The 12,357-nt window shown below is 42.9% G+C and overlaps 1 protein-coding gene across 1 annotated transcript in view; it reads left to right on the top strand.

The window, feature by feature from the left end:
- The window catches only part of LOC126473908 (aspartate aminotransferase, cytoplasmic-like), a 70,020-nt gene that overhangs the window by 36,332 nt on the left and 21,331 nt on the right, over window positions 1–12,357 (top strand). Inside the window, exons 3-6 of the mRNA XM_050101254.1 lie at window positions 1,686–1,794; window positions 3,459–3,676; window positions 3,794–3,944; window positions 4,030–4,195. Of these exons, the coding sequence (XP_049957211.1) occupies window positions 1,686–1,794; window positions 3,459–3,676; window positions 3,794–3,944; window positions 4,030–4,195 (644 nt within the window). The remainder of the gene's footprint in view (window positions 1–1,685; window positions 1,795–3,458; window positions 3,677–3,793; window positions 3,945–4,029; window positions 4,196–12,357) is intronic.

Here is a 12,357-nt window from a genome sequence, read left to right as displayed (position 1 = left end):
TTGTACTAGGTCGGGCAGGCAGTGCCTGTCAGTGAAGGCCTTGGTGAGACCCTCAGAATAGTGGGAAATGAAGTTATTGTCACTGCAAATACACTGTTCTACATCTACATCTACCTGATTACTCTGCTATTCACAATAATGTGCCTGGCAGAGGGCTCAATGAACCACCTTCATGCTGTCTCTCTACTGTTCCACTCTCGAACGAACGGCACGTGAGAAAAATGAGCACTTAATTTTTTCCGTGCGAGCCCTGATTTCTGTTATTTTATCATGATGATCATTTCTCCCTATGTAGGTGGGTGCCAACAGAATGTTTTCGCAATTGGAGGAGAAAACTGGTGATCGAAATTTCATGAGAAGATCCTGTCGCAACGAAAAACGCCTTCGTTTTAATGATTGATCCTCCAATTCACATATCATGTCTGTGACACTATCTCCCCTATTTCGTGATAATACAAAACGAGCTGCCCTTCTTTGTACTTTTTCGATGTCATCTGTCAGTCCCACCCGATGGGGATCCCACACCGCACAGCAGTCTGACTGGAGTATAGACATTAAGCACACAATAAGAACAATGTTTGCAGCATTTGAAGAAGCTGGCTGGGTCAGTTGCTGGTTACTGAACACAGCTAGAAACTCAAAAATGTATTTCAGTAATTTTAACCAAACTTAACACACACATGACATCATATATAGGAAAAAATAATGACTGGCTAAGACATCCCTAGCTAAATGTCCCGATACAAGATAAGACTAGGATAAACAAGCAACAGGGTAATGTCAGATAATTAGCTGGTTTTCCATAAATCCCAACATGGAAAAGAACCTCCAATGATGTGTACTGACTCAAAGAAATGATTAGTGCAGAGAAACACTGTACTGCTAACCAACTACCATGACTGATAGTATGAGTATGTTATATTTATCAGAAGAATTTGCTTTATTTATATTCTAAAACACTTCAAATAATCATACTATTGGAACTTTTGACAACTGAAATGATGCTGATGACTAGAGCCTAAATCCACAGTAAACAGTGTTATTGAATACAAACTGACATAAAAATAAATATCACACACATACCACAAAGATTCAATTAGAGAAGTCAGCACACTTACAGAAACATGCAAACAACGATCTTGCACTTAACAAGCTCAAGAGAGGTACTTTACAGTATATGTCCTTTACGATAGAACTGTATGAACACAAATAGAGATGAATCAAGTATGCATATTTTTGAGAGTATAATAAAATGTGTGGCTTTCATATTTATGTAAACATGAATATTAAATACATTCATTATGACAGAAGAGGTTTGTCATTCACTAATTCATATTAGAAGGAAAGCCACAACTAGTAAAAAAAAAACTTACAGCTTCTGTTATACTAATTGTCTCCTACATAACTTCTATTGGCATTTTAGTTTTTGCTTGATACGTGGATGTTTTCTACTTACTAACCAACTCAACAGGTATAACTGCAGCAATTCTACTTCAAATGTTTCTGTTTTGGTTGTTAGTCAGATGCTGTTAACTGTGACATTACTGAGAAATACTAGTATTACAAATGAACTTCAGTATTTTTTATTAGTATTACTTTTTAAAAAACTGACAGCTTCAATAGTTGCCACTTTATTTAGCACTGCATTTATGTTCAAATACATCTCCAATAATTTTCTTTTCAAGGCATTTGGTGTGCATTCTCTCAGCGGGACAGGATCACTGAGAATTGGAACAGAGTTCCTATCAAAAATACTAAACTACAACACTGCTTATGTTTCCAACCCATCATGGGGTATGTTGAATTCAACTTTCTTCTAGAAATTTTGTGATACATTTAGGCTTATTACTAAAATCAGAAGAAGATCATGAAACCAATTGACAATTCCTGTACAACAGTTCTAGGTAAATTATTTCATTAAAAATGAAATGAAATGAAAAGCAATGTATGTATGAATATTTAATATATGATAATTAAAACTGTAAGAAACATACACTCCTGGAAATTGAAATAAGAACACCGTGAATTCATTGTCCCAGGAAGGGGAAACTTTATTGACACATTCCTGGGGTCAGATACATCACATGATCACACTGACAGAACCACAGGACATAGACACAGGCAACAGAGCATGCACAATGTCGGCACTAGTACAGTGTATATCCACCTTTCGCAGCAATGCAGGCTGCTATTCTCCCATGGAGACGATCGTAGAGATGCTGGATGTAGTCCTGTGGAACGGCTTGCCATGCCATTTCCACCTGGCGCCTCAGTTGGACCAGCGTTCGTGCTGGACGTGCAGACCGCGTGAGACAACGCTTCATCCAGTCCCAAACATGCTCAATGGGGGACAGATCCAGAGATCTTGCTGGCCAGGGTAGTTGACTTACACCTTCTAGAGCACGTTGGGTGGCACGGGATACATGCGGACGTGCATTGTCCTGTTGGAACAGCAAGTTCCCTTGCCGGTCTAGGAATGGTAGAACGATGGGTTTGATGACGGTTTGGATGTACCGTGAACTATTCAGTGTCCCCTCGACGATCACCAGTGGTGTACGGCCAGTGTAGGAGATCGCTCCCCACACCATGATGCCGGGTGTTGGCCCTGTGTGCCTCGGTCGTATGGAGTCCTGATTGTGACGCTCACCTGCATGGCGCCAAACACGCATACGACCATCATTGGCACCAAGGCAGAAGCGACTCTCATCGCTGAAGACGACACGTCTCCATTCGTCCCTCCATTCACGCCTGTCGCGACACCACTGGAGGCGGGCTGTACGATGTTGGGGCATGAGCGGAAGACGGCCTAACGGTGTGCGGGACCGTAGCCCAGTTTCATGGAGACGGTTGCGAATGGTCCTCGCCGATACCCTAGGAGCAACAGTGTCCCTAATTTGCTGGGAAGTGGCGGTGCGGTCCCCTACGGCACTGTGTAGGATCCTATGGTCTTGGCGTGCATCCGTGCGTCGCTGCGGTCCGGTCCCAGGTCGACGGGCACGTGCACCTTCCGCCGACCACTGGCGACAACATCGATGTACTGTGGAGACCTCACGCCCCACGTGTTGAGCAATTCGGCGGTACGTCCACCCGGCCTCCCGCATGCCCACTATACTCCCTCGCTCAAAGTCCGTCAACTGCACATACGGTTCACGTCCACGCTGTCGCGGCATGCTACCAGTGTTAAAGACTGCGATGGAGCTCCGTATGCCACGGCAAACTGGCTGACACTGACGGCAGCGGTGCACAAATGCTGCGCAGCTAGCGCCATTCGACGGCCAACACCGCGGTTCCTGGTGTGTCCGCTGTGCCGTGCGTGTGATCATTGCTTGTACAGCCCTCTCGCAGTGTCCGGAGCAAGTATGGTGGTTCTGACACACCGGTGTCAATGTGTTCTTTTTTCCATTTCCAGGAGTGTATTTTAAAAACCAGTTTAACTGGGTACAAAAATTTAATTTCAGATAACCATCAAAAAATTCTGCACTACTCTGGGTTCAGCGACATACGGCAGTACCGATACTGGGACCCTGCAACAAGATCCCTGGATATTGATGGACTGATAAATGATCTTTCTACTGCACCAGAACATTCTGTCATTATATTACATGTTTGTGCTCATAATCCAACTGGTTGTGATCCAACAAAGGAACAGTGGATCAGAATTGCTGATATCATGCAAGTAACTGTCAAAAATTTGCCATCTCACAGAATGCAAAATGTTTCAACATTGATGAAATGATTAATTTTAATAAGTATTTTCTGTAATGTGACCAATTACAAAATTTTATTTGTATAGGAGAGGAAGCTCTTCCCTTACTTTGATGCAGCTTATCTTGGTTTCGCATCTGGGGACCTGGAAGAAGACGCTTGGCCTGTTAGATACTTTGAAGAACGAGGTTTTGAACTGTTTTGTGCACAATCATTTGCAAAGAATTTTGGCCTATACAGTATGTAATGAGCACAATCACTACATAAGAATACAGTTTGTATTTTGGCCTTTTAATGTAAACATCTTTTACCCTATTGTTTTAGGTGAAAGGGTTGGGAATATTGCAATTGTAGTCAAAAAACCACAAGACAAATTTAAAATACAATCTCAGTTCAATGCTATCATAAGACCTATATATCAGAGCCCTCCGGCTCATGGAGCTCGAGTGGTTAATCACATTCTTAATGATCCAGTCCTCAGTAATGAGTGGTAAGTAGATTTAACTGATAATTTTACTGTTTGTCTGTAGCTGTAGTGCTCAGTCTAAAGACTAATTTGATGCAGCATTTCACACTAGTTCATCTTCTGCAAGTCTCTTGATCTCTGTAGAACTATTACAAGCTACATCCATTAACTCTTATTTTCTGTGTTCAGCCTTGGCCACCTCCCACAATTTTTATGCTTGATCACCAAATCCAAAATTAGCTATTACTCAATGTTTCAAGATATTTTCTGTCAGTCAAACCTTTCGTTTGGTCAATTTGTGTTATAAAGTTTTTTCTTCCTGATTTGATACCTCTTCACTTGTCACCTGATCTAAACATCTAGTCTTCAGCAATTTTCTGTAATACTGCATTTCAAAATCTTCTATTTTCTTATTGTCTGTAGTGTTTATCATCTAATCTCCATAAAAACGCAGTAGAAGCCTGATATAACACAGTTTACTCACACTTTATAGCACATCCGTAGATCATCAAGAATGAGCTGTATAATGACAAACTACGCATGGGAAGTTAGGAAGAACAAATAATGCAGTATTATACAATGAAGTGACAAAAGTCATGGGATACTTCCTAATATAGTGATGGACCTCTTTTTGCCTGGCATAGTGCAGCAACTCAACATGGCATGGACTCAACATTTATTTGGAAGTACCATGCAGACATATTGAGCCATGATGCCTCCTCTATAGCCATTCGTAATTGCGAAAGTGTTTCTGCTGTAGAGTTTTGTGCATGAACTGACCTCACAACTATGTCCCATAAATGTTTGATGAGTTCATGTCAGGCACTCTGAGTGGCCAAATCATTTACGCAAATTGTCCAGAATGTTCTCCTAACCAATCATGGCCAATTATGGCTGGTGACATGGTGCACTGTTGTCCACAAAATTGCCATTGTTATTTGCGAACATGAAGTGCACGAATGGCTGAAAATGATCTCCAAGTAGCTGAACATAACCATCTCCAGTCAATGATCGGTTCAGTTGGGCCAGAGGACTCAGTCCATTCCATGTAAACACAGCCCACACTATTATGGAGCCACCACCAGCTTGCATAGTGCCTTGCTGACAGCTTGGGTTCATGGCTTTGTGGGGTCTGCACCACACTCGAACCCTACCATCAGCTCTTACCAACTGAAATCAGGACTCATCTGACTAGCCCAATCGATACAGTCATGAGCCCAGGAGAGGTACTGCAGGTGATGTTGTGCTGCTAGCAAATCACTCGTGTCAGTCGTCTGCAGCCATAAATTATTAACAACAGATTTCACTACACACTCCTAATTGATATGTTCGACTTGTGTTCCACATTAATTTCTGCAATTATTTCACATAGTGTTGTTTATCTTTTGGCACTGACAACTCTATGCACATCCTGCAGCTCTCGGTCGTTAAGTGAACGCTGTCAGCCACTGAGTTGTCCATGGTGAAATGTAATGCCTGATATTTAGAATTCTTGGCATACTCTGGACACTGTGGCTCTCAGAATACTGAATTTCCTAATGATTTCTGAAATGAAATGTTCAATGCATCGAGCTCCAACTATCATTCTGCATTCAACATCTGTTAATTTCCGTTGTGCAGCAATAATTGCACTGGAAACCTTTTCACATGAATCACCTGAGTGTAAATGACAGCTCTGCCAAGATATTGCTCTTTTACACCTTGTGTGCATGATATTACGCCCATATGTATATGTGTTTATTGATATCCTATGACTTTTGTCACCTCGGTGTACTCTATTCTATTTTAATTTAATGAACATTTGATGGTTAACATTTCAGAAACTTACCAAATAGGGTACAGCAATTGGGAAAACTTCACTCAAACATCGCTCAAACAGTAATCCGAGTTTCAATACAGTATATAAAGTACACTCTCAAATACAACAATGACAGAAGGAAAGTTGCTACTCACCATATAGTGGAGATGCTCCATAACCAACTATATCCTCACCCACAATTACTTCTCCTTTGAAGGCATTACCTACAAACAAATCAGCGGTACGGCTATCGGCACCCCCATGGCACCATCCTATGCTAACCTATTTATTGACCATCTAGAGGAATCCTTCCTAAAAACCCAGAATCCTAAACTCCTCACCTGGTTCACATTCATTGATTACATCTTTGCTATCTGGATTGAAGGTGAGGACACCTTATTCACATTCCTCCAGAACCTCAACAACTTCTCTCCCATTTGCTTCATCTGATCCTACTCAACCCAACAAGCCACCTTCCTAGATGTTGATCTCCGCCTCACAGATGGCTACATCAGTACGTCCGTCCATACCAAACCTACTAACCACCAGCAATACCTCCACTTTGACAGCTGCCACCCGTTTCATACCAAGAAGTCTCTTCCATACAGCCTAGCCACCCGTGGTCGTTGCATCTGCAGTGATGAGCAGTCCCTCTCTAAATATACCGAGGGTCTCACTGAAGCCTTCACTGATTGTAATTATCCTCCCATCCTTGTACAAAAAGAAATCTCACATGCCTTGTCTTTCCAGTCTCCCACCACCTCCCAAAGTCCCACAGCCCGGCCACAGAGGAGGATTCCCCTCATAACTCAGTGCCATCTGGGACTGGAGCAACTCAATTACATTCTCCGCCAGGGTTTCGATTACCTCTCGTTGTGCCCTGAAATGAGAAATGTCCTACCCACAATCCTTCCCACCCCTCCTACTTTGGTATTCCGCTGTCCACCGAACCTACACAATATACTCATCCAACCTTACACAACTCCTGCTCCCAATCTCTTACTTCATGGCTCATACCCCTGTAATAGACCTAGATGCAAGACCTGACCCATACATCCTCCTACCACCACCTACTCCAGTCCGGTCACTAACATTACCTATCACATCAAAGGCAGGGCTACTTGTGAAACCAGTCATGTGATCTATAAGCTAAGCTGCAACCGCTGTGCAGCATTCTATGTAGGCATGACAACCAACAAGCTGTCTGTCCGCATGAACGGCAACCGACAAACTGTGGTTAAATACCAAGTGGACAACCCTGTAGCTGAACACGCTACCAAACATGATATCTCTCATCTCAATGACTGCTTCACAGCATGTGCCATATGGATCCTTCCCACCAACACCAGTTTTTCTGAATTACGCAGGTGGGAACTTTCCCTGCAATACATCCTACATTCCTGTAACCCTCCTGGCCTCAACCTTCGTTAGTCACTGTTCTCACCCATCCAGGCCCCTCCCTGTTACCATTCCAGCACTACACAGCCATCATTTCACCACCACACCCAGTCTTTTAATTCCTTTCCTTTTATTTTTATTTTTCTCCTTTCCACTACTTACCCCCTCCCCTCTCTGCACCTTCTCTTCTACCCTCTGTTTAAAGTGCAACACTTCACTGTCTGCCACTCCCACCATACTATCCGTCCCCCTCCCTGTCCCAGCTTGCTCCTTACCCCCACCCAGTCGCCACTCCCATCATGCACTGGTGCTGCTGTTCGCAGTGTAGTTTCAGCTCTCTGAGACTGCAGATGTGTGTGCAAGTTGCGCTTGCATGAGTGTGTGTGTGTGTGTGTGTGTGCGCTTGTGTGTATGTGCGTCTGCTGCTGACAAAGGCTTTAATGGACGAAAGCTATGATTGTGTGAATCTTTTTATGGTGCCTATCGCGGCTATATGGTGAGTAGTAACTTTCCTTCTCTTATTGTTACATTCCACTCTGGATTTTGCATTGTTTGACACTATCAAATACAGTATGATAATTTACAACACTCCATAAAAGCTACAGAATTCAATTAGTTTCCTTTGACAGTTCATTCCACATAGTTTCTTTAATGTGTATTGCTTTTTGTTCATCAGGTGCAACAACTCAGTTTGGTTTGGTTCACTTTGTAATTCCATCAATTCATCGTCCTCATCCTTGACTACTTCACTACTCTCCTTCTATATCTACATCTGTACTCTGCAAACCACTGTGAGGTGCATGGCAGGGGGTATGTCCCATTGTACCAGTTATTAGGGTTTCGTCCTGCCCTATTAATGAATGGAGCATGGTAAGAATGATTATTTGAATGCCTCTGTGTGTGCAGTAATTATTCTCATGTTATTCTCACAACTTCTATGTGAGCAATACATAGGGGGTTGAGGTACGTTTCTACAGTAATCATTTCAAGCTGGTTCTTGAAACTTTGTTAACAGACTTTCTTGTCATAGATTATCTTCAAGAGTCTTCCAAGTCACTTCCTTCAGTACCTCTGTGACACTCTCCCACATATCAAACAAACCTGTGACCATCCCCACTGCCCTTCTCTGCGTATGTTCAGTACCCCCCGATATGCTATCTTTTATGGGTCCCACACACTTGAGCAATATTGCAGAATCAGTCGCACGAGTGATTTGTAAGCAATATCCTTTGCAGACCAACTGCACTTCCCTACTATTCTATCAATAAACCAGAGTCTACCACCTGCTTTGTCCATAACTGAGCCTGTTTAATCATTATATTTTATATCCCTCCAAAGTGTTACACCCAAGTATTTGTATGAGTTGGCCGATTCCCACAGTGACTCATCAACATTATAATCACAGGACACTGTTTTTTAGTTTTGTGAAGTGCACAATTTTACATTTCTGAATATTTAAAGCAAGTCGCCCATCCCTATACCACTTTGTAATCTTATCAAGATCTGACTGAATATTTATGCCCCTTCTTTCAAGTAGTACTGCATCATCCACAAAAAGCCTGATGTTACTATTAATATTGTCTGCAAGGTCATTAATATACAACATGAACAGCAAGTGTCCCAACAAACTTCACTGGAGTACATCAAAAATTATTTCTGCATCTGATGATGACTCTCCATCCACGATAACATGCTGTGTCTTCTCTACCAAAAAGTCCTCTCAAACCAATCACAAATTTTACTTGATACTCCATATGATCGAGCTTTTGTCAATAAGCACATATGTGGTACTGAGTCAAATACTTTTCAGAAATCAAGAAATGTTACATCTACCTGATTGCTTTGATCCAAAGCTTTCAGTAGGTCATGTGAGAAAAGTGCAAGTTGGGTTTCACATGACTGGTGTTTTTGAGGAGGTCATTCTGTTCAAGATATCTCATTACATTCGAGCTCAGAATATGTTCTAAGATTCTACAACAAATTGATGTGAAGGACATTGGACGGTGGTTTTGTTGATTGCTTCTATTACCCTTTTTGTAGACAGATGTGACCTGCGTTTTTTTCCAAAGAACTGTGCATGGCCTTTAGTTAAAGAGTTCTATGGTACATTATAGTTAGAAGAGGGGCTCTTATTGAACCAACTGGTGAAAATGTCACATGTCATCCAGGCATTCTTTGAATTGTAGTGATGACATGTTCACATGCCTAAAACATCTCAGGCTTTTACTTTTACTTATACAAACAGGTTTCAGCTAATGGCTGCTCAACTTTGTATAAAGAGTTCTGGTTGGATGCGATTGATAATAAAGCACCATTTTATTATAATTACACACTTGACAATCATTCATTTCAGGAAATTGTGAAGCAGATTCACTATCGTAAGCCCTTCCTTCAATGGTCTTTGACAAATGCCTTGGCAACATTTCCATCTTGAAAACCATCTGTCAGAAGGTATAAAATCTTTTTTACCATGTAAATCATAGTGAAATTTTTCAGCTTGGAATTTAATAATTGGCCCACAAAGTGGCACACTTTCACTTCCATTTATTAAAAACCTCCTATGAAGGTGTCTACTTCACTGTCTTTTCCTAGTTTAGTCCTTGTTCTGTCCATTCCCACATCACTCACAGTGTTTTAAAAACTTCTAAGTTTATTCTGTTATTTCACCCATCTCCTGATTGTGTCTTCAGGTACACCACACTAGCTTTACAAACTGCCTATTGGCTTCTGTCTTGGGTTCTTCAGCCGACGTTCACCTAATGATTTTTCTGACGTTTCGCCAGCACGAGTGGCTGGCATTGTCAAAGCTTCACCCTCCATTGCCGGTGGTGAACTGGAGCCAAGCTCGCGGCTGCAGACTATATGTACCTGGCGCGCCAACGCCCGAGGGCTTCTCCGCGGCCATTTCCAGTGCAGTTCTCCTCTTGCTACCTGTGACGGTTGTTTGCTGCAGTACGGGAAGCCAGGATCTGTTTACCTTAAGGCTTTCCTCTTTCTTGTTGAAATTGTTCGCGTGTTTTTCTATTCTACAGCTTCTCTGAACAAGCACGTGTGATAGTGCTTCTCTACAGCCAGAACTTCCGGGTCGGCAAATTTTATTACGTGGCTGGTCTCATTCAGTGCATGTTCTGCCACAGCAGATTTCTCCACCTGCCCCAACCTGCAATGTCGCTTATGCTCTTTGATCCTGGTGTTAATTGATCATCAAGTCATTCCGACATAAACTTTTCCGCATGTGCATGGTATACGGTATATTCCCGACATTGCAAGTGGGTCTCTTTTCTCCTTCAGTGATCTAATACACTCTTTGATCTCCCTTGTTGGTTTGAAAATCGTCTTTACGCCATGTTTGCGCAATATACGGCCGATTCTGTCTGTCACTCTGGGAATGTATGGCAGAAAGGCTGTACCCAACATTTCTTTTTCTGGTCCCTTACTTCACTGAGTGTTTGGCTCTGTTACACTTCTAATATAATTTGTGGAGTATCCAATACTCCTCAGAACAGTTTCCAGGTGTTGCATTTCTCTTTTGAGGTGTTGCGGCTCACATATTCATCCTGCTCTCGTTATGAGCGTACTAATCATGCCTCTTTTCTGGCTCGGGTGGTGGTTTGAGAGTTTGTGCAGGTATCGGTCCATGTGTGTCAGTTTTCGATACATGCTGTGTCCCAGGTTTTCGCCATCCCTTGTGACCAGCACATCTAGAAATGGCAGTTTCTTGTCCTTTTCTACTTCCATGGTAAATGTTATGTTGGCATGGAGGCTGTTCAAGTGTCTTAGGAAGTCACCGAGCTGTTCTTCACCATGGCTCCACACCACAAAAGTATCATCGACGTACCTGTACCACACCTTAGGTTTGCAAGTCGCCAAGTCCAGTGCCTGTGCTTCGAATTGTTCCATGAAGAAGTTGGCCACCACTGGACTAAGAGGACTACCCATGGCGACGCCTTCCAGCTGTTCATAGAAATCGCCATTTCACGTGAAGTAGCTCGTGGTGAGACATGCATGGAAGAGCTTTTTGATGTCTTGCGGGGAAAATGGAACCGATGTGCTCCAGAGCGTCACTGAGTGGCACTTTCGTAAATAACGAAACAACATCAAAGCTGACCAGGATGTCATTTGGTGCACGTTTCAGTTTCTTCAGCTTCTCAATGAAATGTCCTGAGTCTCTTATGTGTGTGTTGGTCTTCCCCACATGTAGCTGAAGCAGAGAGGCCAAGTGTTTTGCCAGTTTATACGTCGGTGAGCCAGGAGCACTAACGATCAGTCTCAGTGGAATGTTGTTCTTATGGATCTTGGGTAATCCATACAGCCGAGGTAGTAGGGCTTCTGTATTGCGCAAGTTTCTCTGTATGTCCGCCGGCAGAGAAAACGCCTTGATTAATCGATTCGTATTCCGTGTGATACGCTGCGTCGGATCTGCACTTAGTTTTCGGTACGTCGTCGGATCTAATAGGTCTCGGATCTTTTGCTCATAATCTTTGGTCTTCATTACGACGGTCACATTCCCCTTATCGGCAGGCAGTACCAATATACTCTTGTCGACATTGAGATCCTTAATGGCTTGTACCTCTTCTTTCTTCAGGTTTCAAGCTGGTGGTTTTGCTCGGCGCAGTATCCTGGCTGTTTCAGTGCGTATTTCCTCTGCCCTTTCACAAGGAAGGGTCCGAATGGCTGCTTCGGTGTTGGCAATGACGTCCTCCATAGGTACAGTTCTCGGGATTATAGCGAAATTCCCTCCTTTTTGAAGAACAGACATTTCCTCTTCGGTCAATTGTCGTTCCGTGAGGTTGACCACCATGTGTGACATGTCACGAATCGCCATGTCGGTCTGCTTCTGGCATCTTTCAAACTTCTCTTCTGTCGCTCGGTGCAGCACTCGAGTTCATTCTGCATGCTCCTGTGAGTGATGCTGTCGATCTTGTCCCAGTCGTCTCGATGCATTCTGCTACTTAGTTGATAGAAAATGTCCAGAAGTTCCTGATCCGTT

The sequence above is a fragment of the Schistocerca serialis genome, chromosome 4 (genome assembly GCF_023864345.2).
Source record: "Schistocerca serialis cubense isolate TAMUIC-IGC-003099 chromosome 4, iqSchSeri2.2, whole genome shotgun sequence".
Classification (NCBI taxonomy): Eukaryota; Metazoa; Arthropoda; class Insecta; order Orthoptera; family Acrididae; genus Schistocerca; species Schistocerca serialis.
Note: the sequence above shows the minus strand (reverse complement) of the source record. Positions and strands in the feature narration are given on the sequence as shown.